This window comes from Meriones unguiculatus, chromosome 7, assembly GCF_030254825.1.
Source record: "Meriones unguiculatus strain TT.TT164.6M chromosome 7, Bangor_MerUng_6.1, whole genome shotgun sequence".
NCBI lineage: Eukaryota > Metazoa > Chordata > Mammalia > Rodentia > Muridae > Meriones > Meriones unguiculatus.
The window spans coordinates 18,412,372-18,440,196 of NC_083355.1; the positions used below are offsets into that span (position 1 = coordinate 18,412,372).

Here is a 27,825-nt window from a genome sequence, read left to right on the forward strand (position 1 = left end):
GCGCCTGGTTGGGGTCACGCAGCGAGCCGACGCGCGTCTTTTGCAAATATCTTTATTATTAATCTTGTATAAAAATAAGGTCCAAGGATAGAGTCCTTCGGGCTAGGGCGGCGGCGAGGTGCACTTTATAAGTTACAGTCCAGGCTCCCGCTCAGGCTAAGTATGGCTATTGGAGGGAGAGGATGCTGCGAGCAGCTTTTTTTTGGGGGGGAGGGGGGCGGGGCGGGGCTTCAAGGCTTGTAGTCAGCAGGAGCGGATGCCCGACCCAGCCGAGCTAAGGACCACCTTCCTTGGGCTCCAGCCTGCCAAAAGCCCTAGAGAATCCACCGACGGAAACTGTGGCTACAGCGAGAGGTCAGCGGTGACCTGCAGGGGGGGTCCCGGAGGCCGTCGGCGCCCACTTCGGCGTCCTGTGTCTGCACGGATGTAGGGCTGGTTCCGAAGATCTGGCAGCCAAAGGAGACACATTGGCCCGGGCTCCAGGGCACAGGCTCCTCTCTCTAAGGGCTTGATTTTGTGTGCATGGGAGGGGGGGGGGACACTGATGGCCCTCGACCAGAAAACACCACCCTCTAAAAGAGCTCAGCCATGCAGTGGCCAAGGTTGGGGAGGCATGCCTGGCCCGCCAAGCCCTGGAACCACAGACCAGGTTAGCTAGGTACCTGGGAGCTAGAGGGTCATCTCCTCTCCCAGGCTGGCCTCACAGAGGAGCCTGGATGTCCGCTTGCCGGTGCGGGCAGTGAAGGGCACTGTCTTGAGCACTGAGGTTTTAGGGACAGAAGGTACAGAGAAAGAGAGAGAGAAGAGAAAAACAGAAAAGGTAGCAAGAGGTCTGGAGGACAGGCAGACAGGCACGGTGGCCCACGCCTTTAATCCCGGCACTGAAGAGGCAGGGAGAATTTGAGGACAGCCTGGTCCACACAGCGAGTTCCAGGATAGCCAGGGCCGCACAGTGAGACTGCAGGTAGGGGAGGCAGCAGAGCCCTCGGGGTGAGGCGGGGATTCCGGAAGAGTGTGATGTGGTAGTGTGAAGAAGGACGGAGACCTCACGCTAAGCCCTCACCTGTGATGATGTCTTCAATGGCCCCGTCTCGGTCGCTCTCATAGATAAGTGGCTCTTTCTGCTGCTTCCGTTTCAGCTCAGAGATGAGGTCCATCTGTTGTCGCCTGGCCTTGGGTGGAGACTGAGGAGAGGAACAACTCTAACTTTAGGATCCTTCTCAGTCCACCCACTCTGGAACATCTGTGTAGTCCCTCAGAGCAAGGACAGCCAGCTCAGGCAGAAGGAACCTGAACCTGCTTCCCCCCCTGGCTTCTGGACCACCGTCCTTGTCATTGTCCTCGTCCTTAGGTAGGCTCTGTCTCAACACTGAAGGTGTAGGGGCGAGATGGAGAGGACGAAAGGGATGCTGCCAATTCCCGTACCCTGGGACCAGGCTTGGGGACGGCTGCCTACCTTGGGCGCTGCAGGCTCTTCCCTGCCTGAGGTGTCTGCGGCTGCTTCCTTCTTCCACTGTTCCACCTCTTGTTCTGCTTTCTGAGGACACAAGGCAGGTGTTGGGGAGAACAGCCCTTCCTCCTCCCCTGTCCTACCTGGGACAGCGCCCCCATTCCTCCTACCCAGAAGCTCTGGGGCCTGCACCCCACCCATCACACACTTGTACCTTGTAGGCCTTGGTGAAGCGGCTGAAGAGGGAAAAAAACATGGAGGGGGACGTGGTCTTGGGATTTTCTCCAAAGTACTCCACCACAGACTCGTAGGCCTCCTGCAAGCACAACCCAAACTTGGGCTCCCTGGAGCATCCCTGGATGCTCCATGCACATTCTTCCATACAGGATGGTCCCTTGCTCTTCCTCCATCCTCCCAGGGTGCTGCCTGTGGCCACACCCCTCCAGGCCTTTGCTTCACAACCTCCCCCCCACCCCAAGGCTTCAGTGGCTGGTGCTCCTTTGTACACACACACACACACACACACACACACACACCTGAGCTGTCTTGCTGTCTGCCAGCAGCTTGTCCATGATGGGAGAGTTGGTCTTCAGGAACTCCTTGAGCACCAGGCAGTCATCCTGCCGCACAAACTCTCGCTGTGTCAACTCCAGACCTCGCTGCAAGGAGCGCACATCCCCCAGGACACTGTCCAGGGACACTGGAGTGGACAGCACGGAGTCAGGGGATAGGGCAGCAGGCACACAGTTACATCCTATAGTGCCTCTTGCTTCTTCCTGACCACATGTCAGTGGCCCAAGAACCGAGGTCCCTGCTCACACCCAAGACCCCAGCACCCCATACCTGAGCCTGCCTTGTCCAAGAAGTGCAGGTCGCTGTGAAAGCCAGTGAGCTGCGGGTACTTCTCTGCGATGACCTTTACCAAGTAGTGCAGCAAAGTCTGTTTTCGGTCGGTCGACTTCATCTCCAACAACTGGACAAGGATCTCTTATAAGCCACGGGCCACCCACCAGACCCCTGACCCCAGACCCCAGGCCAGGATCCCCTCCTCACCGCATCCAGGCTCTGAAGTCGGAAACCATAGGCTGCCCCACGCTTACTACTGTTCATGTAGTTGCCAAAAGCCAGGACAATCTGCGAGAGGCAGAGACAGACTCAGTGGGATCCAGGCTGCGGGGAAAACCCTTGAAGAACGTACACTTCTCAGACAGGAAGAAGGGTGGCAAGCAGCCAGCCCTCACACTCAGCCCCTCCTGAACGGGCCCTTCGGTTCCATGACACATGGTAACCTGTATACATGAACGCTGCTAACGCCACAAGTACACCCGAATTGTATCCACTAGTGCACCTCCAAATTGGCCTGCCGCACCCCTTCCTCGGTCCCTCTGCCGGGCAGGTGAGGTTATCGTACCTCTCCCAAAGTAAATCCCCGGGGGGACTGAGCCCTGGGGGCTAGGCTGCTGTTACTGTTGCCCACCCCCGCCTCCCACCCTGTCTATCAGAGCACGCATGTGAGAGACGCGAACATCGTCTTTGCTATATCCCAGATGGGTAGGGCCTGAGCCTCCCTTTTATGCCACTTAAGCCTGGGCAAGGGTAGGCCCTGCTTCCGGGCCCCTCACCTCCAGGATCTGACGGAGCTTGTCAGAGGACTTGATGGACATTGAGGCTGCAATGATGGCGTTCAGTTGCTGAGGGTGGGATGAAGGTGAGGTAAGTTAGACCCTCCCCTGCCAGGAGGCTCCCGTCCTCCCGACCGCCCTCCTGGAAGCCGGGCTCAGAACCGCCTCCTCCCTACCCACCAGCCCAGGCTCCACCACACCGCCCTGCCCGTCCTGCCCACACCGGCATGAGCAGCTGGGCTGTGTCTGGAAAGTTGCCCAGGAAGGTGAGCGTGTTCATGCGCTCTGGCAGTCTCGGGATGCGGCTGAAGTGCAGCATGAAGCGGTCTTCCTCCGACAGCTCCTCCATGGGCCGCTGTCCCTTCTCGAACTGGGCTATGAGGCTGCGCTCGTACTCCGTGGGCAGGAAGCGGGTCAACAGCTCCAAGAAGTCCAGGCTGAGAGTCTGCAGGTCATACCTGCGTAAGGACACAGAGGGAAGACAGGCGTCAGTCCACCCTTACAGAGAGCACGGCTTAACAGGTGACCTTCAGTGTCTGCAGACAGCCACAGAGAACAAGAGGAGTCAAGGGGAACTGGCAGGTGCAGAGCCATAAATCCTTTGGCCTGGGTGGCCATGCCAGGCGGAAACGGGAAGAGAGTCGGGAGGTCTCAGTCTGGGCATGGACTCAAAAACAGTCTCAGTTTTCTTGCTCTCAAACTGAGGGCAATGTTACCTGACCAGAACTGGTGTGAAGGTTTGCTGGGTTCTGTCCCGCTGCTGGGGTTCTTACCTATGCCCTGCCTGATGATCCTAGCCTAGCAAGGGGACAGGGTCATACGGGTACTCACGTCTCGATGGCCTGGCAGATTCTGTCGGCCCCTAGGTTGCCCTTGCGGAGGGTGATGGCCAGATTCTTGGCCCGGTTGGCCTCGATGAGTGTCGCCTTGCTAGGGGCTTTGTGGGCTGCCTTCCCCTTCAGAGCGCTGAGGTCCAGGCTGGGGCCTTGAGATTTGGTCTTGAACTGCTCCTCAAAGTCACTCATGTCTAGCTCCTAAGGGCCCGGGGAGAGAAAGCCAGACTGGGTGAAGCCGAGATCTGCCCAAGCTCCCGGGCTGGCAGTGTAGCCCGACAGTACCACCGGACAGAAAAACCAGCGAGCTAGCTCCACCACAAGCCTTGACGGGAGATACAGGGAGACACAAGCAAGGTAGGACAGTGAACGTAACACATGGGAACCAGACTCTCAGCCACCGAAGCTGAAGGAAGGGCCGAGCGAGCAGCCAGCAGCATGAGAAAGGCCGTTCTAGGCAGAGAAAACAGCGTGAGCAACGGCCCAGACGACAGGGAACCCATTCCAAAGGAAAACTGTTATCAGAAGGCCCCAGGCCTGAGTTATGGGAACTGAGCAGAAAGGAGAGGCCACACTTGGGGCAGAGGACAGCCTGCAGGGGTCAAGAGACTGCCTTCTGGATGCACCAATCCAGTGCCTTCAAGCCCGAGGCTCTCCCAGTCTCATCTGTAAGCCAGGTGAAGGAGACGACCACCCAGCCCTCTGCCAGCCCGACCCTGGCGCCCTCTGCACTCACCTGCAGGACCTTCTCGTCATTGAGCTGGGTGAAGACCGTGCCTGTGATCTGGCTGGGCTTCAGTGCCACCCAGTTCAGCAAGGGCATCCGGAACTTGGTCTGGATGGGTTTCTTGGTTTTCACCCCTGGGAGCAAGAAGACAGGCAAGAGGCAGAAGGGGACTCCTAGGTAGAGGGGCCCCAGAGGACAACGAAGGGGCCCCTGCTCCACTTACCTGGGCCTATCTCTGGACCTTGAGTTCCCAGGATATCAGGGGGCCCTCCCGGAGGTGGTGGAGGTGGTGGCGGCGGCACTGGTCCATCAGTACCAAGTGGGGGCGGTGGGGGTGGGGGCGGCCCGTCTCCAGGCAACGGTGGTGCAGGTGGGGGCTCGGCGCAGCCTGGGAGGGGCGGGGCCGGCGGGGGTGCCGAGGGAAGGGCTTCTTGCTCGGACTGGAGGTTGGGTAGTGGGGGTGGGGGCGGCGGCGGCGGCGGCGGCGGCGGCGGTGGTGATGCTGTTCCGGGTACTGACTCTGCTGCAGGTGGAGGAGAGGGCGTGGGAGGGGCTCGTCAACCCCTCGGCTGAGGACGCACGTGATGGTTGGGGGGTGCCGCCTCCTCCCTGCCCTACGCATTCATCCAGAACCCATTTCGGCCCACCGGCTTGTACCTGTGCCACGCCCACAATCCACACCTCCTCCAATTTCACAGCCAGGTATGTCCCCGGGATCCCCTTCCCTGCCCTGGTTTCCCCCCCACCCCCCCACCCCCCCCACCCCCGCTTCAAGCTCCCGCGTACCTGGGCTAGAGGAGTCAGTGGGCACCGTCGGAACTGGCGCGTCGTCACTGCTTGGTGTCGCCGCGGCGCCGGGGAGGATCTCGATGGACACGGCATCCCCCGGCCCCCGCAGGATACGGATTAACCCCTTTTCCTCAAGCTCCTCCACTTTCAGCTCTAGGGCTGAGGGTCGCCGCCCCATGGTAGGGGCGGGCACTTTCTCAGGCTCCGGGGCTCGTCTAGAAGTGCCCATGGGGGTCGACTCGCTGTAGCGCTCCTACGAGCCCGGGGGGGGGGTGCGGAGGGGAAGATCAGCGCCCACCCGCGAGCTCTCTGGCCTAGAGCAACCCCGCCCCATCCGCCTCTGAGCTGGACTGAGATGTCCAGCGGGGAGGACTCCCTCCCTGGGGAACCTGGTTCGGCCCACACCCCAAGCCCGGCCCGCTCACCCTCAGGGTCTCCAGCTCCTTGCGGGCCTGGCTCAGCTGCTTCTCCAGTTCGGCGATCTTGGCCATGGAGTCGTTCTCCGCGTCCCGAAGCCGATCCGTCAGCTGTGGCAGAAGTACATGCTGAGCCACCACTCGCGGCCAGGCACTGGCACCGCCGGTGAGGGGGCGGCATCAGGCAAGCCTGCCTGGAGGGCCGGGGGAGGCTCCCACATCCGCCTGGCCCAGCCTGCCAAGGGTGGGCCAGGCCCGGCACCTGAACCCAAATGAACTGGAGGGGAAACCAAGGCACCAGTGGCTAGAAAGGTGGTTGGGGAGGAGATTGGGCCGAGAGGCACCACAGGACCCAGTTCACTGGAGTCAGGGTTCAGGATCTGCTCGGGGAGGGGAAGGGGGGGGGAGAGAGAGAAGGTGCCTGCCTTGCGCACAAGTCCCACTCGGCGTGGGCGCTCCCTGGAGACTCATTGAGAAAGACACCAAAAGGACTCCGGATTTGGATTGAGGGCAAACGCGGAGCCCAGGCAGACTGCCGCCTCCAGTCCACACTCAGAACTCCTGTCTTCCATTCAGCGCTTGCTTCATGAGAGGAGCCCGCCCCGGGACAGCCTTCCTGTGGGCCTACTGGGTGCTGGACTGTGTCCTCACCAGTGTCACCTGCTCCTGCAGCTCCTCCATGTGCTCCAGCACTGCGTTCTTGGTCTCAGTGTCCTCCAACAGTGTTCCCACATCAAAAACGTTGTCCAGGTACGCTTGGATCTGCACCTGCAGCTTGTCACTCTCCGTGAGCCGCAGCCTCTGTCCCCAGACAGCAGGGGTACGGTGAGGTCTGAGGTGGGGGACAACCACCACCACCACCACCGCCAATACCCAGAGGAAGGTACCTGGGCTCTAGTTTGCTTTTTGTTTTTACTGGCATAATTCACATGCCGCACAATTCACCGTTTTAAGGTGTGTTACCTCTTTCCTAGAAGCCGGGAAACCGGATACTAAGTTAGGGTTTCTTTCCCATGATCTCCTCTGCGGCTCATGGTAGCCATGAGTCTACTTCCTGTTTCTATGGACTTAGTCATTCTGGATCTCTCTCTCCTTCCTTCCTTCCTTCCTTCCTTCCTTCCTTCCTTCCTTCCTTCCCTCCCTCCCTCCCTCCCTTTTTCTTCTTCTATTTGCTTTCTAGTTTTGTTTTGTTTGTTTGTTTCCAGACAGGGTCTCGCTATGTACCTCTGGCTGTCCTAGAACTAGCTCTGTAGACCAGGCTGGCCTCAAACTCACAGAGATCCACCTGCCCCCTGCCTCCCGAGTGCTGGGATTAAAAGTTTATGCCACCATCGCCCGGCAACATTTCTTATTTTCAAAAGTCATACAATCAGGGTATTTTGATGTGTATGTATTGTGTGTGTGTTCCTCTGTGAGTTACGGACACTATATGAATTAAGGTGTCCTCAGAGACCAGAAGAGGACATCTGATCCCCTGGAACTGGAGTTACAGAAGGCTGTGAGCCACCAGACATGGGTGCTGGGAACTGCCGAGGGTCCCGGGTCCTCTGCAGAGGCGGTAAGTGCCCTTAATCATGGCATCATCTTTCTGGCCCTTACTTCAGACTCTTGCATCTGGCTCCTCTCTTCTTTCAAGGCTCAGCGATGCTGAAGCTGGTGTCAGACTATACATCCTTGTACCAAAACCATCATATTCTACCGAGTGGCTTTCCCAGGCTTAGGAAATCCAATCCCAAAGGCCTCACTCCCGCAGAAAGCCTCCCAGAGGACCCAGGCGAGAAGCTGTGACTTCTCTGCTCACAAACTCCTCTCTTCCCTCTTCCCGAGCCCCAGACCTCCAGACGGAGCCAGCTCCCTTCTGCCCAGTATCTCTGGGCTCCTTCCCATCAGCTGGAGCCAGAGCACCTGACAGAGCTGATGCTCCTGGGTCAGGCCCAGAGCCACCTGAGCCTGTGTCAAGACCTCGATGGCAGATGTATACTGGGAACCCACTGAGAACCACATATTCAGAGTCTTTATCACCTCTGTGACAGACAGGAAAACGGGCTCAGTGGGACGAACAGATGTGTGCAGGTCACACAGCTAGCAAGTGGCAGAGGTAGGATTCTGTTTATTTTTGGGGTTGTTTATCATGGGGTGGGGGGAGGGACAGTGATGCTCAGACTGGACTTGAACTAGAGGTCCGCCTGCCTTAGCCTCGCATGTGATATGATTGCTGGTATGTGTCACCAAGGCCAGCTCCCAGAGCCAGGATTTGAACTCAAGACCTGATAACTACATACCCCAAAGTAGAGGTACTTCAGTCGGGAGGTTAGGGGTGGTGTGCTGGGCTCACCTCCAAGTACAGGTCCAGACCCAGGTGAGTGAATTCATATTGCAAAAAGACCCGGAAGTTCATGTTTTCCACCGAGTGTACCACAATGTTGATGAACTGCATGCAAGCCACCTGGGGGCCGGGAACACCAGCAAATCTAAGGACTTCCAGGTCAGGGATGCTGACATCTGCCGCTTCCCACTGGTCCCCAAGCCTCCCTCCCTCTGTACAGTTTGCATTCCACTAACCCAGTCTTGCAACATCCGGGTCCCCTTGGTCTAGTCCCCACTCCTCTGACATCCACCCTTCCCCACTGACAGTCAATGGTCGCTTTGCTGCAGGACACGCAGGTCCTCAGCTGCTCCTAAGCTTGCGACCGGGCCCAGCCAACCTTCAGCCCCCAGGGCTAGCTCCAAGCTCACCATGAAGTCAATGTTGCCATCTTCATTCCGGAAGTATTCCATCAGCTTTTCAAATCTGTGCTGCTCCCCGCACACCTGGAGACGGAGAATGGCGGACACAAAATAACGGGTCACATGCCTCCTGTGCCATCTTTTGGCTGCTGTCCTTGTGCCCTTGAAGGCTACTCTCCAATTTCATCCAAATCTGGCCATGTCAGTCTTCTGCCTCAAATACCACCCCCTCTCGGTCTCACGCACCCTGCTGCTGGCCTTTGGGTGCACTGTGCTAACCCCCCAGTATGCTAGCCAAGAGAACCACCACACCCAGCTCCCCAGCTTCTTCATAGCTTTGCCCGGTCAAGTTTCATCTTCTCAAAGAGGCCTTCCCTACAACCCTGAGGCAACCCTTTCCCCAAAAAACATTTAACTTTGGTTGGTTGGTTGGTTTGGTTTTTGTTTTTTAAGGCAGGGTTTCTCTGCGTAGCCCTGGCTGTCCTGGAACTCACTCTGTAGACCAGGCTGGCCTCGAACTCACAGGGATCCTCCTGCTTCTGCTTCCCGAGTGCTGGGACTAGTGGTGTGTTCCACCACTGTCTGGCCATTTAGCATTTCCTAATACTACATAAGTTGCTCGTTTGTTACCTGTTTCCTGCCTTTTCATGATAGGTATGTGTATGTGTGTATGCATGTGTGTGCATGTATGTGTGTGGAAGCCAAAAATCGACCTCAGGTGTTCCTCAGGAGCAAATGCATCTTTTCTGTTATTGTTGCCTTTTAAATATTTACTCGTCATATGTGTGTGCCTGCAGGAATAAATGTGTAAATTGTACCTGTGGAGTCAGGTGATGGTGGCGCACACCTTTAATCCTAGCACTTGGGAGGCAGCGGCAGCAGGGGCTCTGTGAGTTCGAGGCTAGCCTGGTCTATACAGCGAGTTCTAGGACAGCCAGGGCTACACAGAGAAACCCTGTCCCGGAAAAGTAAAGATAAAAATGTGCATGTGGGTGCAGAGGCCCAGAGGACAATGGCCACCCTGGAACTGATGTTCTAGGTGGCTCTGAGCCTCCTGATGTAGGTGCTGGGCCACCGAGCCCCGCCTCCAGCCTGGTTTGCAGCGTCTCTGTGGCCTGGAGCACACAGAGTAGAGACTCTGCTGGCTGCCACTCCAGAGAGAACTGCCTACCATTGCCTCCCCAGTGCTGGAGTTAAAGGCACATGCCACCAAATCTGCCTCTATTTAAGATTTCTTTATTTTATTTTAGGTACACGAGTGTTTGCTTGCATGCATATGCAAGAGGCCGGGTACCTGCAGAGGTCAGAAAAAGCTATCAGATCCCGCTGGAACTGGAGTTATGGAGTTGCCACGTGAGTACTGGAATCAATCCAGGGTCCTTTGCAAGAATGAGTACCTTTAACCACTGAGCCATCTCTACAGCCCCTTGGATCGTTTTTGCTTTTGTTTTTGTTGGTCTTGCAACGTGGTCTCACTATGTAGCCATGGCTACATGATATTCATAAAGGCCCTCCTGCCTCTGCCTCTGCCTTGAGTGCTGGGATTGAAGGTATATGATACAGTGCCTGGCAAACCTGGCTTTTTTTATATGGGCTCAGAGAGTCAGGTCCTAGTGCTTGTATATCGAGTGCTTTATTGGATGAGGACTATTAATCCAGCCCTCCACGCCTTTTCATTGCTTTTGCTCATTTATGTGTCCTAAGAGCCTGCTTCTGTGCCTGGGACACAGTCGGCCCTCAGTGAACTTTCATGAAAGAATGAATGAACATATCCAGACACCGACCCTTCCCCTTTTTTTCTGAGACAGAGTCTATGCTGGGCTGGATTTTGTTTTGGCATAAATTTGTCTTTGTTTTGGTGGTGTTTTTTTGTTTGTTTGGGGGATTGGCTTTGGTTTTGGCTTCTCTTGTTTTTTGTTTTCTAGCTTAGGCTGGTCTTGAATTCACTGTGTAGCCATGGATGACCTTGACGTCCCAATCCTCCTGGCTCTACCTTGAAAATGCTGGCATTACAGCCTGTATGAACCTGCTTAGTTCATATCCAATCTTAAAGATTGGTTGATTTTCTGAAGGCAGGGAAGCACACACACCTTTCATCCCAGCACTCAGGAGGCAGAGACTGGAGGATCTCTGTGCATTCGAGGCCAGCCTGGTCTACACAGCAAGTTCCAGGCTAGCCATTTGCTGCAAAGTGAGAGCCGTTTTTGTTTTTGTTTTTGTTTTAAGACGAATCTGTGTATGTGCCTGCGAGTGTGTGCATGGTGGCAGGGGAGGAAGTTGAATGTGCCTGTGGGCACATGCAGAGGCCAGAAGGCGGCGCTGGGGGTCCTCCTCTATCACTCTGCCTCCTTCTACAAGGTCTCTGCTTGCACCCGGGGTTCGTATTTCCTCAGCAAGGCTGAAGACAGGCAAACATCAGCATGCATCCTGGGTCCTCTCCCTTAAGACTTGGCTTACAGGCACGCACAGGACACTCGGCTCATTACATAGGTTGCTCACATCCGAACTCAGATCCTCACAGTCCTGCTTAACTGCCTAGCCCTATTTCCAGGCCTGTCGTAGCCAGTTTTATCTACCATAAACTTCCTATAAATTTGTGGACCGGAGCCGTCAACCCTAGGGTGTCAGGATGGGCAAGGCTGAGAGGCTGAAACTCAGTAGATCCCTCAGTTGTCCATGGCACTCTAGATCGTTGGTTCTCAACCTGTGGGTCGAGACCCCCACACAGAGCTTGTATAGCAGATATTTACGATTAATAATAGTATCGAGATTACAGTTATGAAATAGCCATGAAACAACACGAGGAGCTATATTAAAGGGCTGCAGCAGTCGGAAGGTTGAGAACCACTCCTGCCTGACTATACCTTCTATTCTGAGTTTCCTCTGTATTTCCCCAAATGCCCACCCTGTGCCTGCAGACGCTAAGAGGTCACAATTTCTGGCAGCCACACTCCAAGCAGTACCAGAAGGGCAAGTAAGTTTGGGAGGGGGATACCTCCTTGAAGTTATCAAAGGCTGCAAGAATGATGTCGTGTCCGCCCCGCACGAGGCACACGGCGGCCAGCAGCTCCAGCACCAGAGCCTTGGTTCTGGGAAGAGAAGGGGGAGGTTAGTCCCCACAGCGCGGTGGGCATGGGCTGGAGGACAGGGGAGCTGGGGTGTGGTGAGCCTGGGCAGAAGACCTGACAAGACGGGATGGAGTTTGCAGGGATGGAAGCGGGAACCCGGTTAGGGTAGAGCCCTCACCTGGGGTTCTTGTTGTTAAGGCTCAGAGCAATCTCGTTGACACAGGCCGGGTGGTTCATAACGAGGCTGAAGCCAGACTGGGGAGAGAAGAGAGGCTGGCACCTCCAGGCAGGTCCCCAAGACTGCCAACGTGGCCGTCGTGGTCTGCGCTGTGCTGTTCCGGCCTCCAGTGCCCAAAGCTTCCCGAAGCTTAGGAAGTTCCTCAGAACCAGCCATTACCTCTTTTTAAGAAGCCAGGCCCTAGCCCCCTTTTAAAATTCATTTGTCTTTTTCAAAAGCCAGTGCCAAACACCCTGGACATGACGAGGCCATGCAGGCATGCCCAACCTTTTGATATAGGACAAATTCAAACTTGTCATCTAAGACACCAGACAACCATGAAATAGCTACTTAAAAAAAAAAAAAAAAAAAAGCACACACACATCAAAATCCCGTAACGTTTTAAGAAGTTTACAAAGAGGCTGACGAAGAAGTGGAGCTAGAGCAGCTGGCCCTCCTGATGCCATAGCCAAGCCCATTCCCCACTATCCAACCCTCCTTGATCCCCACCTGAGGCCCATGCTTTTCCCCAGCCACAGCCAAGGCCGTTTCAGCAGAACTGACATGAGGGCTTCCCCTCAAAGCTTACCGGCCTCAGGACCCCCACCAAAGCCCAGACCCCAGGCTTCCCCAGGAAGGTTCCAGGGCAGAGTGGCACACAGTCTTAGAACATCAGCAGCTGGCACAGGCCCCCACGGGGACGAGCCAGCTCCCGAGGCCCCATCCCGTGCCACCAGCTGACCTGGTAGTTCATGATGGCTCTCAGGCACATGATGCACACATGGACATCGTCCTTCCGGCTGACGATTCGGGAATTCCTCAGGGTCTTCCTACTGTGGGCGGGGGTCAGCCTGGCAGATGTGGAAGAGGCAGGAGGGTCAGAGCCCCCAGTCCCCAGCTTCCTGCTCTCCACACTAGTAAGGTGCCCTTTGGAGCGAGGGGGACATATCTGAAAACATATCTAGACCACTACTGTTTCCTATCTACCCGACCCAACTGGCAAGCTGAAGACAGCCCTCCTCAGGGTCTGCCATGCTTTGGGGGAGGTAATGAGGGAGGGTCAAAGAAGCAAGGGCCCTTACAAAGACTTGGTTTTTCAAGGGGCTACTGTGAGCCAGGCATGGTGGTACGTGCCTGTAATTCCAGCCTCTGGGACGTTAGGGCAAGAGGATTGGAGCTCAAGACCAGCCTTGGCTATATCATAGAGATTGTGAGGCCTAGGTTACATGAGAGCCTGTCTCAAAAAAGAAAGAAGGGAGAGAGGGAAGAAGGGAAGGAGGGGGGGAAAGCCGGGAGGGAGAGAGGAAGGGAGGGAAGGAGGGAGGGAAGCCGGGAGGGAGAGAAGAGAGCTTTTCTGTGAGTGGAAAGCCCACCAAGGATAAAGATGGGGGCTGGAAAGATGGCTCAGTGGTTAAGAGCACTGTCTGCTCTTCCAAAAGACCTGGGTTCAATTCCCAGCACCCACATGGCAGTTCACAACTGTCTGTAATGCCCATTCCAAAGGATCTGACACCTTCACACTAATGCACATAGAATAAAGTTAAATAAATTAAAAAAAAAAAAAAGGATAAAGATGGACGAAGCCTGGAAGCAGCTCGACCCCAGTAATGTCTCCACAAGGTGGCACTCACAACCATTTGGCCTTCCATCTTGAGAGACAGACAGACTAAACCCAAAGTGCCTAGAGTCAAGAACATGCCAGCTTACCTAGAAGGGAAATATTTAATCTCCCTGTGCTTCTTATGTACGCGATTACGCAGAAACACTACCCACCAGGGAGTCTCCCCAGCCCCCGCCTTGTTCTCCTGAGGCGAGGTCTCTCACTGGGACCCGGTGCTCAACAATCAGGCCAGCGGGGTCCGGCCACCGAGCCCCCAGGGCTCTTCTCGTCTTTGCCTCTCCAGTGCTGGGATTGCAAGCACACACCTCTGTACCCAACGTTTTACGAGGGTGCTAAGGACTGAACTCAGGTCTTCGTGCTTGCCAGGCAAGCATTCTGCTGACTGAGCCATTTCCTCCGCCTCAGCAGCACCTTCTTCCCAGGCTGGATGGGATTACGTAATAAGCTCCAGCCCGGCACCAGTGAGGAGTATACTGAGCCCGCTCTATACTACTCTTGCCACACACACACACACACACACACACACACACAAATATTTGAGGTTTTCATTTTTGTGGAGCTGCTAACCATATCCACACATCAGTCCTCTTGATGGCTCTGTAGCTTTTCCAGCCCCACCAGCCAGCCCCACCCCTTCACCTGAGTCCTCCCCGATGCTTGCCACACCATCCTTTCCTATCATGGCTCAAATATGTCTCAGTCTTTGTTCCTGCGGCCCCCTCCTTGTTCCCATCACCTATCCATCTGTCACAGTTGGACATATGTCACTGCCCAGTGTCACCTCTTCTGGGATGTCTTCCTAGTGCCCCCAAGCAGTGGGCGACTCCCTCTTCAGAGATCCAGATCACATCTCTGTGATTATCTGTCATAGAATTATCTGTCTTGTGGGCACTTATTACGAAGATGTGCTATCTACTAAGGTATTTACTGTCTAAAAAAATGTTTGCTAGCTAGGTGTGGTGACACACGCCTTTGATCCCGGCACTCTTGGGAGGCAGAGGCAGGTGGAGCTCTGTGAGTTTAAGGCTAGCCTGGTCTACAAAGAGAGTTCCAGGATAGCCAGAGTTACAAACAGAGAAATCCCATTTTTTTTAAATCTCTTTAAAAAATGTTTGCTAAGTGAATTAATAAATAAGGAAAAAACATATTATGAGATACACACAAATATATATATACACGTATATTTACATATAAAGATTTTTTAGGGTTGTGGAAATGGCTAGTTGGTAAGTCTCTTGCTGTGAAAGCATGAAGACCCAAGTTCAAATCCTCAGCACCCATGTAAAAGCCATGCTTCGCTGGGTCGGCTCCAAGCTCACACATACATGCCCATACACACACAAACAAATAGGCATAATTTGGTCCCTCAGACTCAACCCAGGGAGCTGACGCGCCAGGGTCATCTCCTTCCCTTTCCCTGTATCCCAACAAGATGGCAGGATGTCCTGTGTCGGGATGAGGAGACCAGTCCCCAGCAGCTGAACTCCGGGGCGTCAGCTCACTGCTCTTCCAACCCGCCACCCCACACAGTCAGCCCAGCATGCACCTGCCCCCAGGTGACTACGTACCGGGGAGAAGGGGGGCACCTGGAGGCCGCATGTGAAGAAACAAGGTGTTAGATGGCTACAAAAGGGACCCTGCCAACCTCAAAGCCCCCTCTTTATTCCAGTCCCCCTCAGGTGCTAGCCTCCACCTGAAGATTTAACACATTTGTGTCCAGAAGCCAAGAAAGTCTCTGGTCCCCCACGCTGACCAACAGCTCCCACCAACCCTCGAGGTCCCGGTTAGATGTGGCAGTGTGTGGAGGTCTGTTCTACATTCTCCTGTCATCCCATCCGGGGCCCCTCGTACTTGATGGTCAGGCGACTTTTGGGCACAGATGAGGGTGGCGCCTTGCTGAGGTCTTCCATGGACTGTTCCAGGGGCTTGGTGCTCTTCTCTGTACTAGAGGCCACACTCTCTGTACTTTCCATGTCATACCTGGAGATTGATGCAAGGAGCTTGGAGGCTTCTACCACCGGGGACACTTTAGAGAGGGGACAGAGGGACATACAAGGCAAGAGAGGCTTACAGGAGAGACTAGTTCAGGAGGGAGAGGCTGTGTTCATTTGTGGCTCTCAGTTTTTGCTTCTTGAGACAGGTTCTCACTCTGTAGGCCACACTGGCCAGGACTCACAGAGATCTGCCTGTCTCTGCCTCCCAAGTGCTGGGATTAGAGATCTGTACCACCATGCCTCAGCTCATCTATGGCTCTATGCTGGGCACAGTGAAGGGAGAAGGAACGTCCCTCCTGGGCACAGACAGGTCTCCAAAAGAACCACTGCCCAGAGCCAAATCCAACTTTCCTGGGACAGGGGAAGAGGTCAGTTCCTGTTCAGAGGAGTATCTGAGGCTCAGGAACACCTGAGATCAGGACTCTGAGAGGCAGCATGAGGGCTGGGGTCAGGAGCTTACGCAACAGAGCACTGGGCGAAGGCCAGGTACTCGAGCAGGACATCCAGGCCTCGGTTCTCTTCATTGAGGAACTCCTGCACCCACCTGCAAGGCACGGGGTTCCCGAGTTGCAGAAAGGCTTCTGCCCAAGCGAGCAATGAGTAGGCAAAGCAAAAGCCCTTGAGTGCCCTTGCCCTAGAACATAACACCATCCCCCACCCTCAGGAAACCCAGCGATACCAGGGGATGCTGTGGGCCAGAGCAGGACCCACAGCCCGCTGTGTGCAAGGCCCAGCACAAGCAGCAGGAGAAGATGGAAATGGTCCACAGGACTGGCCTGCGGTGGAGGGGCTGGAGAGCCCCAGAGGCTGCCGGGAGGTAGAGTCTTGCGAAGCTCACCCAATGTGGTTTGTCCTCAGGGACGTCTCCAGCTCCCGCAGCACCTGTGTAGACTCCTGAACTCGCCTCTTAAACTGGGGGCCGGAAACAAGGAGACTGTGGGCGGGGCCCAGGCTCCCACAGTCCTGGGGCAGCAGCCAGAAGCATCCGCCCCCACCACGCATTCAAGGCCTTTCACGTTTGGTCTCCCCCACCACCTCCACACACCTGCGCAGCGGGATGAACACTCTGGGCTGCATCCCCCACCCCCGCAACAGGGACGATATAGCCACACGTTTGAAGACACAGGGTGCACAGACGTACCTTCACGCAGAGATACAGTATGCACATACACATCAAACACAAACATCCACCCAGGAGACCCCGCATATGTACACATGGGTGCCACCTATGCACCCATTTGTTTATGTATGGGGCACACGCATAGTCATTCATTTTTCTCCCCCTCTCTCTTTCTCCTATGTATGGTCTTGGGGATACATGGGAGAACAAATATACCTACAAACCCCAAAGTACACACACACGCCTGCCATATACCACAAATCTATGCCTGAACATACAGAGCGCACATATGTACACACCCGATACAAACACACACAGGAAGGCCCATGTAAGCAAAATGTAAGGTATACACATGAGTGTATGGGAGGGCCTGCCTGGGGTGCTCAGCCCCCTCTAACCAATTTATGCATGAGCGCTTACACGTGAACTCACACGAGACGACAGGAAAGACACACACAGCGGCTCCAGCTGTTTGCACACAGCTGTTTGCACTCGCAGAATAGGGAGGGACAGAATAGAAAGGAAGATAAATACCCCCAGATTGGGCATCCAATCGGCTGCTACCTTTCGGCTGACTCCGCCAGTATCCAGGTAGCTCTTCAGCTTCTGGATGTAGGCTGCAGGGGGATTCTTGACTTGAAACCGCTCCTGGGGAGGTGAGAGGGATGCACAGAGAGCCAGTCACAGCTGCCCAAAGACCACCGGGTAGTTCCCCCCCCCCAGCCCTCTTCTCAGCTCTGGCTTGAGGTTTCGGGCTGTCTTAAACGGCTTCTGGGGTACCAAAGGCACAAACTTCGGACAGGTGGAAGACCTTAGGCCCAGGCCTGGTTTGTGCCTTTCCTGGGGCCAGTGGGATATTGGCCAGTCCTGCCCCTGGGCTAGAGTGGAAAGTTCAGGCAGCAGGCAGCTCCCTGGCAGGTAAACACCCCATCTCCAGGACGGCTGTCTCTCTGTTTAGATAGGTCCCTGTGTGCTTTCCTTATATTTCACTACCCGAGTCCCTCACCCAGAAGCAGGGACCACAGAAGAGGCATGCCCCACCCCAAGGCTCCTATGTGCCCAGCCCTAAACACTCAGGTGTGCCCAGACACCCTCTCCCACCTTCTCCTCTCCAGTCTCTGAGCCCCTCTGACAATCCAGGCAGAACCCTTCAACAGGGACGCCGACTGCAGAACCTTTAGAGCACACCCAGCCCTGCCCTGGCCCGGCCTTACCAAAATGGATGCCCAGCTAGGTATGTCCCAACCCAGTCCATTAGTAGAAGGCTTTGCTAGGTCTGCGGGTTGGGGGAAGGAGTTCTCCTCTCTCCAACTCCTTACACCTTCAGCTTCCAGGCCTTGGCTTGAAAGCAGCACCTGCCTCTTCTTGATGGTCCTGGAGTAGGCAGTCTCCATCCTACTCCACCCATGCACTGGCCTCAGCAGCTAGAGGAATGAGCTGCCCAGTGAACCCAGGGCCTGGCCTGAGCTCTGACACAGCATTCTGACTGCTCGTGGAGACAGTTGCTTGGCTGTGTCTCCTGACCTCAGAAGAAAAAAGGCAGGGACCCTACTCCTTTTTCCCCCTCTACTTGGCTAAATGCAGGGATAGTTCCTCTTTTCCTCAGCCCAGGGTAAAAGAGTCAAGCCACTGGGCACGGAGACCCACGCCTGTATGTTATCCCAGTGGTCCGGAGACTAAGGCAGAAGGAACGTGAGCTTGAAGGCAGCCTGAGCTGTACAGAAAGACTCAGTTTCAGAAACAAAAACCCGAGCTTTATGGACACAGCTCAGCGGTAGGCCGACCGCTTGCTTCACACGTATGAGGCCCCAGGTTCAGTCCTCAGCAGCCCAGAGCAGCCAGCGAGGGCAGCCACCTCCACTTCTCTGGGACACGCCCTGCCGATGACCCCTCAAGTTTCTGATCGGGTCTTGCCAGGGAGGATAGAGCCAGGTACGGGGGCCCCCAGCCACCTCCGCAGCAGGCAGGCCCCTCTCCTGCCTGCTCCTTCAGAGCAGGGTGCACCAAGAGCCGAAGGCAAGGGCAGCTGAGCCTTCAGGCACCCACCTGGTCACAGATGAGCTCCCACTTCTTCTCATTGTCATACTGGCTCAGCAGCTGGACCTTGTCTGGAGGCAAGTTCATACAGTTCTGGGGAGGCAGAAGACAGAGACACCTGAGCCCAGGCCTCCAGAACAACCAAGAAGGAGAGATTGGGCATCTTCAAACCTCTGAACCCAGGGCTCCAGCACAACCAAGGACAGAATGGGCATCTTCAGGGACTCCGCAGTGCTCCCTCAAAGATGCGCTGTTCTCTCACCCTGGTAGATAAGCAATGCTGTCCACTGAGAAACCCGAGGCCCAGAAAGGTAGGCTGCCTTCCCCAAGGTCCCAGGGTCCTGGAGCTCAGAAGGGTCCCAGGGTCTGAATCCAAGTCTGACTGAACCCTGCCACCATCCACATCATCTCCTGGCACATCCGGCACGAGGCAAGTGTGTGGCATTCCTCAGGGACCTCCCACACCTCTAGGCTCTAGTTTACTGGCTGGAGCTAAGGAAGACATGATCGCTACCCCCTACCCAAGAGAGGAGCCAACGGGGAAGCCATCTGCAGACAAGCCTGGCCGACAGCTGCCACTAGGGCCTTATTTCCACATGTCGCCAAACACCTCACGTGCACACACTAGGCCCAGGTCACCAGCGGGTTGAAGGGACTTAGGGCAGCGTGTCAGCCAGCAGGGAGTTCTGGGCAGGCGTGTCATGGCTGCAGAGGTGGGAGGATTTGAACAGCAGAAGTAATTCCACCGCGGAATGGGCACAACGCTGGGCCTGTGGTGCTGGTAGCTCAGGCTGGGACTCTCCCATGCACCCCAGGACCTAAGAGAAATCAGCAGTACCCTCCTTGGGTCCTGCTTGAGGATTCAAGCAGGTGCTGCCGGAAGCAGGGGTCTCTGTGTTCCCAAGGCCTATCAAGCCTGCCTAACAGACCCAGAAAACAAGGCCAGTTCACCCCAATCTAGGAAACCTCAAGTATGAGGTTTCAAGTATGAGGGGACCTAAGTATATGTCAGTCCCCCAAAGCCAGTTCTTGCCCTCAGAGAGTTTCCGGTTTAGCCTGGGTCTCTGCTGTGGATATGGGAGTCCCCACGGAGCCCAACCCAAAGCTTGGGAGTCATCTGACACCCACTCTGGTAGTTCAGGCTATCCACTCCCTGACCCCTGGCTCTAAGAAGAGACCATAGCTGGAGCAGACAGGGTACCACACCCACTCAAGACTCCTCAGCTAGCTTCCTCTCTTGGGGGGCAGGGTTAGGTCTGGGGCTCTGGCCAGACCTTACCCCAAAATCACTGCCTTGACTCATCCTCGGAAACAGGAAGTTGGTATTATCAGCCCCCATTGCCTAAGCTTTCCGGCTGGGGCCCTACTTGTGAGGTGAAAACTGCCCACCCACCATACTCCAGGGCCAGCTGGGGGCTGAGGTACGTCATCTCTGTCCCCATTTCGAAAGCAAGTCTGGACTGAGGACACTATGCCAGGATGGCTCCTGCAGCATCACAGTCTTTCCAAAAGGGGTCTGAAGACTGTGGGATAAGGCCTACTCTGCTTCAGGGGGCTTAGGCAGCTACTTTTCCTCTCTTGTCTGTCTGTCTGTCTGATCTGTCCCCATCCAACAGAGACAGAGCTAGGAGGGGGATGGGGGCTTAGGTACAGCAAAGCCCCTGGAAAGAGGAAGTAGGAGGCCAAGCCTGCCAGAATGATGGAGCTGGGCCCAGCTTAGAGATGGAGATGAGGAGGACGCTGAGTTTGGAAGTCCGAGCCTCAGAGGGGCATCCTGTCTGTCATGGGATGTCTGAGTCCTCATTAACCTTGGAGACCTGCTTGGCTCTGGAATGGCCCAGAAGCCCTTCTAATTTCAATAAGCAAGCGCCCTCACCTCCATGCATTTCGTGCACACAGACTGACCTCTTGTCCTGACCACCACCATCGTTAGCACTGTCATTATGCCCATCTCACAGATGCAGGTAACAGATGCTCAAGGTTACCTTATGAAGCCAGAAAGAGAGGGCTTTGACTGGCTTTGAGCCACAGCCCTGGTCCATACCCCTTGGGGCCACTCCAGAGTTAGTGCTAGGCACTGACAACCTCTGCATGGAGCAGCCTCGTGTTCCTGTCTCAGCAACGGCAGAAGGCAGGGTGCCCCTCGCCCTTCCCTACCTGGGACTTTTCAGGCCCCGGGCCCACGTGCCAGCCTGCCAGCTGAGCTAAATTTAGGCTCAGAAATCAGAAATAGCTCTGACAGCGCTGAACACTCATTAGCAGCTGTGGCTGTGGCCCACCAAGGAGCCGGGTATCCAGGGAGCGGGAGACAGGCCAGCAAATGCCACTCACTCAGGGTGAGAGGCAGGGCCACCCTCAAAATGGGAGTCAAGGCCCTCGCCGGGGTCTTTAGGAAGGAGGTAGGACAGTGAGCAGGGGCCAGGGTAAACAAAAGAACGGATGACGCCTAGGAGCTAGGACAGGAAGGGCTAGGCAGCCCACAAGCGTGAGTGGTACATCTGCCTCCCGAGAGGATGGAGGAGGGCAGCTGGGATGCAGAAGCTAAGTTCAAAGACCCGGGCTTTGTGCCCACCTAGTCTGACGGCTTCTTGGCCTATCAGCCTCGGCTTCCTCCTCCATAAAATGGGCACAGGCTGGAGTGCCTCGTACTCCCAGAGTGCCTGGGAATATTGAGAAGCTATGTTTTGGTGTAATATCCTCTGCTGACCCATGACCAGGAAGAAGCATCTCATGAATGTTGGGCACAGGAGACAGGAAGGGACCCCAGAAGACTTCAAGGTGTGGGGGGGGATGGTAAGTGGGCAGAAGATGTTATGAAAACAACTTGATTGCCCAAAGCTGGCTCCAAAGTTTGGCCAGACAGGCCCTTTCCCTACTACTGTCCTGTCGCTTCAGGTGAGAAAGCAGATGGAACTGATTGGATGGGGAGTGTCCACCCAAAGGAGCTGACACTGGACATTAGGCACAGGCCGATTATAATCCCGACACTCTGGAGTCTGGAGGCAGAGACAGGAAGATAGCCCCAAGCTTAAGGCCAGACTGGACTACACAGGGAGACAATGTATACAAACAAGAGCAGGATGGTGGTACATGCCTTTAATTCCAGCATTTGGGAGGCAGAGGCAGGTAGATCATTCTGAGTTCCAGGCCAGCCTGGTCTACAGAGTTCCAAGAAAGCCAGGGCTGTACAGAAAAACCCTGTCTCGAAAACCCCCCAAAATAAATACACAAATAATTAAATGGAACTGATTTCATTCATATTCCTACCAGACTGTGTGGGGACAACCCTCTCTCCCTTCTCTGACCTCCCGAGACTCCAGAGACAGACCCCAGCTGCGGTTTATCCAGCCTCTTGCAGACACATGCTCTGAGTCTGCACTCCTGGCCCTGCCTGCTTTGTTGACTTCTGAGACACTGTCCCAGGAGACCAGGCTCTGGCCGCATCTGGACACCGCCACACCCTACAGTTTCACTTTCAATTCGCACAGAATCTAGACCCCATCCCACCGCCCCACGCTTTCCCCACAGCCCTGCCCCTTGAGGTCCAGGAGGCTCCTGAATGTGAACCCCCAATTCCAGGGTCAGGTAACCCCAGAGCTCAGCGTGACAAGTCTAAATGCCAAGGCTACCTCCAGGCCCGTCTGTCCTCCCCCCCCCCCCCGCCTCTGTGATGCCTCAACCTTGGCGTTCAAGCTGTCTGCACATATGCAGAAACAATCAGTGGTGTCCGTCACTTAAAATCCCGGAAACAGATTTGCAGGGGCTCTTACAAGCAGTCCCAGGCTTGGAGGAGGCTATGCCATCACCCACCCTGCATCAGGGGCTGAGAACTCCCAAAGTTACCAGTTTCTCTTATCTAACTTCCAGAGTCCCCAGAGGAGGGACAAAGGTCAAAGAGAGTGGGAGCCAGGACGCCAGACCTTGCTGCCCACATAATCCAGGCTAGCGAGAGAATAACAGCAACATTAACAACTCTCCGCTACCACTTCTCTGGCCTCACTTCCCTTCTAAGTATTGCAGACCTGTTATCAGTTCATGTAAACATCAACAAGCAAACTGTCATAACCCCATCTCCCAGATGGGAAACTGAGGCAAAGAGAGATACTAAGTCACTTGTCCAGCTGACAACGTGGTTTAAAAAACTCGGGGTCTGGTAAGGGGGTCCTGGGGTCCTGGCTGCAGGCGGCCCTAGCCCCAATCCCCCATCTGCGAAACCAGGAACAGCCTGAGTAGTTTCCTGCCACCCAGCACCCTACACTTCCTGTTGTTGCCCACGCTGGGTTGTTACTCACTGGGGGAACCCCCCCCCAGCACACTATCGGTGTAGGGAAGTGGAGGCCTCCCACCCCCTCCTCGTGTGCACACCGCTGCTGCCGCCACCGTTAGCACCCCGCTACTCCACCCAGCAGGAGAGCTGGGCCCTCCCTCTGGTGGTTTCCGGCCACCAGGCAGTTCTCAAGTCTAGGCCTCATTGCCTCTAACCTGTGCAATGGCAAGGAGGCCGCTGAAGAGCTAAGGGTGACTCAGTAATGCGACCTGGGATGTTCCTGGTGGGGGAGGGGCGGGGGGCCTCAGGGTGGAGCGGCCCAGGACAGCCTCCCTTGCTCACTGTAGGGAGTATTTACTGACACTCGCCGCTTGTCAGGCTCTGTACTGAACCCTGTACCTCAGCAACCCTAGGAGGCCGCCATATGCCTATTGTCGTCTTTTTACACGTAAGAAAAACTGGAGCTGGGAGTTGTGGACTTGCCCAAGGTCACCCATGAAATAAGCGACCGGGATGAAACTCATCCGCCAAACTGCACGGTCCCTCAACTCCCGCCCCTTCAAAGGCAGGGAGAACCAAGCAAACCTTGGCGAACCTTGTGTTCCCAAGAGAAATGCAGAGGTGGCCCCAAGGGCACGCACCTGCTCCTGCTCGTCTCATCCAGCCCTTTGCCATCTGAGCCCAGATGCCACCGTGAATCATGCCCACCCCATCCCTGCATGTGAGGTCAGCATGTGCTAGCTGAGCCTGCTGGGAATGTCAGCCATGGCCTCTGCCCAACCCAACACCTAACCACAAGGCCACGCCCCGACGAGCTCCCCCATGGTGGAGACAATCCAGAGGTGGGAGACACAGAGTGACACCCCGGAGCACTGAGCAGCAAAGACATGGCATGCCCAACCTGCTGTTCTGTTCACCATCACCATCAGTGGGAGGGAGAACTCCAAGGGCCTATACTCTGCTTGGCACTGTCCTGACTGCTTGATAAAGTGTCTTTGATAAGAGTAGGGACCCCTCAGCGAGCTAGACCCTTACCCAGCAAACTCCTCTCCCTATGGCACAGCCCTGCCTCAGTACAGTATCACTTCACACAGCCGTCCCCGGGCTCTTTCCGGCATTCCTTTACCGGAGGGCCGTAGGCAGATGCAGGGGTCCTGTGGCCAGCTGCATCCATAGCCCTGCTAGCAGCAGTCCTGGACAGGGTGGCTTGCCACCCCGAACTCTCACTCTGCATGCCTCTCAGAGAAGACAGGGGGTTGCTGGAAGACACCCAGCCTTGGGCCTGGGCGTAGGAGAGGCGAGAGAGCTCGGAGCCTGGCTGGCTGGTGTGTTCCCACCACCACAGCAGGCCTATGTGGTGGGGCAGCCATCGCTCCTCCGCGGTTGCTAAGGCAGCAGCCAAAACCCTGGCTCAACCTGCTCTTTCTCCCCACCCCCACCATAGGCAGGGTTCCCCCTCCTTCACAGCCTTCTTGGGAAAGTAGTACCCCATCACCTACCCTTTGTGGGAAAACATCTCTTTGCTTCCCTTGCCTGGCTGGTGGAAGTACCCCAAACCATAAGAAGACTGTCATAGCAAAGAGAAGAGTTCGGGGGAGTTGGGAATCCTACTCCCTGCCGGGAGATAAAGGGGCTAAGCTGAACCTAGAGGTTCCCTGGGGCCATGTGACTGGGGAACTCTGTTCCCCCAACAGCACTGAGGAATCCATGCCTTCAACTTCTGTTCATTTAGATGTCACCTAAAGACTGGCCCCAGAAGTGGGGTCACATGAAGCCACACCCACTATGAGACTCCTGGGTCCACCAATTCTTTAGCCTTGGATAGCCTCAGGCAGAGGTCAAGGCTGTTCACCTAGGCGGGGCTCATGACCCTAAGGATGAGGGAACGAGAAAAGCCAGTTCTTAACCATGTGACCTGAGGATGGGTTCACTCACAGAGGACAACAAGGGACACACTGGGTTGGGGGGGAGGGGGTCCTGTAAGGTACTCAGTGGGTTTTGCTCCCCTAGACTTCCACTAAGCCACTAAGATGCTCTGGAAGATCCATCTCCTGGCCTCTCTCCATGCCTTGCTGCTCGCTCTGGGGCTCCCCGCTGCTTTGTATGTCCACCCAGGGCGATCAAGGCCCGCACTTGTGTCAGAACATCTCCACCTGACTTCTGGAATGCCCACTGGTCTGAATTATCCTCAAGGCTCCTCCCCATTAGTGGGCATGACCAAACAGATGGGGGCCCAGGACTACCCCCATCCCAAGACATAGACATGAGGTGAAAGATGAACCCACCACTAAATCAGAATCCTCGGGTGACCCCCTCCCCCACTTGCTCAGCTTGGCCAAGGTCAGGATTTGGGGAGAAGGGAGTTAGGGGCAGGTGGAGAGAGAGAGAGAGAGAAGTCCAAGGCTAGCCTGGTGTGAAATGCCTCTCAGAGTCCCTGTGCCTTCCCCAATTAAGCACTTTTGCCTTCAGGCTCCTCCTGTGTCCTTCTGGAGGGGACGGGAGCCAGGATTCTCAGGAACTGTTGCCCCACTGGGACCGAAGAGAGGACCTAGCAAGTCAGGCCTAATGAGTGGCTAGCCAGAGATGGGAAATGCTGTCTAGGAGGAGGTGCTGGGGACAGAAGGCCATCACTGCTGCCTCCCCTGGGCTCCCCACCCTCAGACCTGCAGCAGAGACTGGGAAATGCCTCTAGGAAACAGCCCAGTCTCACCCCTGTCACCCAGTGTCCAGCAAGGGCTGGCTAACAGTAGACAGACCACTGAAGGCAACCACCTACAAGAGGGCAGGAAAGAGTGCTGGGGTAAAGAGGGGGAAGTGAAAAAGAGTGGCCTTTCCCTTCCCTGCTTCTGTCTCCCCACTTCTTAAGGACCCCTGACTGCGCTGGAGCGCCCACCCTATCAGAAACACTTTAACTGCTCCAGGCTCGACCTGAGTTGATGGTTCCCTCCTCCCCAGAGGCCTAGGCTCCAGTTTTTCCTCCATCCCACCCTCCCCTGCCCCAATTTCCCAAAGCAGGTGACAGCCAAGGGGGAGGGGAGCCTTCCCGACTTTTGTTCCACCCTAAGCCAGAGTGACCAACCCTCCCTGACCCCGCCCTTGCGAAGCTTACTCCCTTCAGTGGTTAGGAGGGGGTGTCCATGATGAGAAGCTGAAAGCAACCATTCCGGGTAGGGGAAGGGGAGGGGATGATAAAAAACACGAGCTGAGGGTCTGAGAGTCCAACTCCTGGGCCAGACACCAGAACAAACCAGGACTAAAGATCCCACTACGGCTTCCAGGAGGTTAAATTATAACCCCTTCCATCTTTGACCCTGAGACACAGAAGGGCGGGCGGGCGGGCGCTCCAGACCTGAACCCAGCAGCTGGGCCTGCGTGCAGTGATGCCCCCTCCCACCCAACCTCACCAGAGACATTTCTGACACCTTTAGGCAGCGGAGCATGGGGTGGGAGTGGGGGGTGGGGGCGGGGGGTCTCTTAAGAAGGCTCACTGGAGATGGCTGAAGAAAGTTTGTGGGGGGCGAAGAGGGAGTGCTAAGTCACTCCGAAAGAGGACACCGTCACTCCCACCCCCCGGAGGGGCAGCAGGTGGACCAGGGATCTCCAAGCGGCACCTGAGCCCCAAGAGGCGGGGACGCGTGCGGAGCCCCCGTCACCCCAGGCTTCTGGTGCGCACCGGGTCACACTCACCAAGACCCGCGTGAACCTCTCCTCCAGCTCCCCGGCCGCCGGCATCGGTTGCTTGGGGACGGCCGGCTGCTTCGGGGGCGACGCGGTGGGGCCCGCGGGCTGCTCGGCGCTGCCGGCCGCGTTGCCCATGGTGGTCCCCACCCAGCCGGCCAGGCGCCTCCAGCCTCGGAAATCCAGTTTTCCCAGGGGGTCGCGGACTAGGCTCCGGGAGCCGGGGGTGAGGGGGGAAGCGAAGGGCAGCGGTGGGTGGCGCGGCTGGGCTAGGCGGCTCTCGGCTCAGCGGCGCGCAGGAGCTGGGGCGCGGCGTCCCATCGCGGCGGCCCCGTCCGAGGGAGCGGGCGGCGAGCGAGGCTCGGGGAGGAAGTCGGGCTGCAGGCGGCCGGGGCCAGAGGGCTGGGCCGGGGGCAGGAAGCTGCGGCGCGGGCTCCCCCCTCGGCGATTTTCGAACTTCTGCTGCCGCTCCCGGTGCGCGCAAACCGCAGTTCTCCGCCGCGCACCCGGCCCCAGGGGGGCGGGCTGCAGGGAGGGGGCGGGCGCGGGCCGGGGGTCCTCCGCAGCCATGGCGCGCCGGCCGGGGGCTGCCTGGCTCTGCACCTGCGGCGGAGGGGGCGGCCGCCGATGCACCTGCCGGACCCGAGCCTACCCAGGCGAGGCCGAGAACACGGCGTCGCGCTCTCCAGGCGCCTCCGGGTCCTAGAACCGCAGCCCTCGGCCTCCCTGAGCCCGACCGTGGGGGTCTCTAGGCCTAGAGGATGCAGACCCCCACACAGACACCCGGCGTCCCGGGGTGGGGGAGGGGAAGATTGTCCAACCAATGCGTGAGCGCCTTGGAGACCTAAGGCGGCGCTGCGGTGTGAGTGCTGCCGGCGTGGGGGGGGGGGGGCGTCCCCTCTGGGATCCCCAGCTGAAAAGGTGGAAACCCCCTTCCAGGGCCCCCACCTCTGTCTCTCCTGAGCTGAGGACTCAGAGGGAACCATCTGCGAACAGGTTGGAGGAGAGGGACCTGGGTCAATGAAGACTTGACCAGCTCTGACTATGCCAGGATCCTCAGTAGCTTTAGACTGGGGGCACCCCTGGGGAAGCAAGGTTGGAGAACCTGGGGACCACTGCGGTGGTGCCAAGGAGAAGTGGGGCATTAAGGACGATTGAAGCCAGCTGCTAGACTGGGGGAGGAACTGGCACGGCAGAGGGGAGGAAAATCTTGCCGCTGTCACCATCAGGGATCCAGGCTGGCCTCTCTCCCTGAAGAA

The 27,825-nt window shown here is 56.4% G+C and overlaps 1 protein-coding gene across 7 annotated transcripts; it reads right to left on the reverse strand.

Moving 5' to 3' along the window:
- Nucleotides 1-36: 36 nt before the first annotated feature.
- Nucleotides 37-26,708, reverse strand: Fmnl1 (formin like 1). Of its 7 annotated transcripts, XM_021631912.2 has the most exons (28): nucleotides 26,576-26,708; nucleotides 18,631-18,714; nucleotides 17,119-17,232; nucleotides 16,303-16,376; nucleotides 15,925-16,008; nucleotides 15,322-15,450; nucleotides 15,039-15,056; nucleotides 12,592-12,700; nucleotides 11,811-11,887; nucleotides 11,560-11,653; nucleotides 8,574-8,648; nucleotides 8,173-8,283; nucleotides 6,489-6,638; nucleotides 5,847-5,948; nucleotides 5,419-5,674; nucleotides 4,856-5,155; nucleotides 4,642-4,766; nucleotides 3,904-4,106; nucleotides 3,296-3,530; nucleotides 3,073-3,141; nucleotides 2,504-2,584; nucleotides 2,294-2,423; nucleotides 1,987-2,150; nucleotides 1,665-1,766; nucleotides 1,457-1,537; nucleotides 1,064-1,184; nucleotides 663-761; nucleotides 37-446 (listed from the first exon to the last, which is right to left on the reverse strand). In XM_021631912.2, the coding sequence occupies exons 1-27, from the start codon at nucleotides 26,702-26,704 to the stop codon at nucleotides 670-672; spliced, it is 3,309 nt and encodes a 1,102-aa protein (XP_021487587.1). In that variant the 5' UTR covers nucleotides 26,705-26,708; the 3' UTR covers nucleotides 37-446; nucleotides 663-669. The 7 variants fall into 7 exon arrangements, with proteins under 7 accessions (XP_021487587.1, XP_021487590.1, XP_021487589.1 ...); XM_021631915.2 differs by lacking the exon at nucleotides 663-761 and having other exon boundaries at nucleotides 17,149-17,232; XM_021631914.2 differs by lacking the exon at nucleotides 15,039-15,056.
- Nucleotides 26,709-27,825: the final 1,117 nt, after the last annotated feature.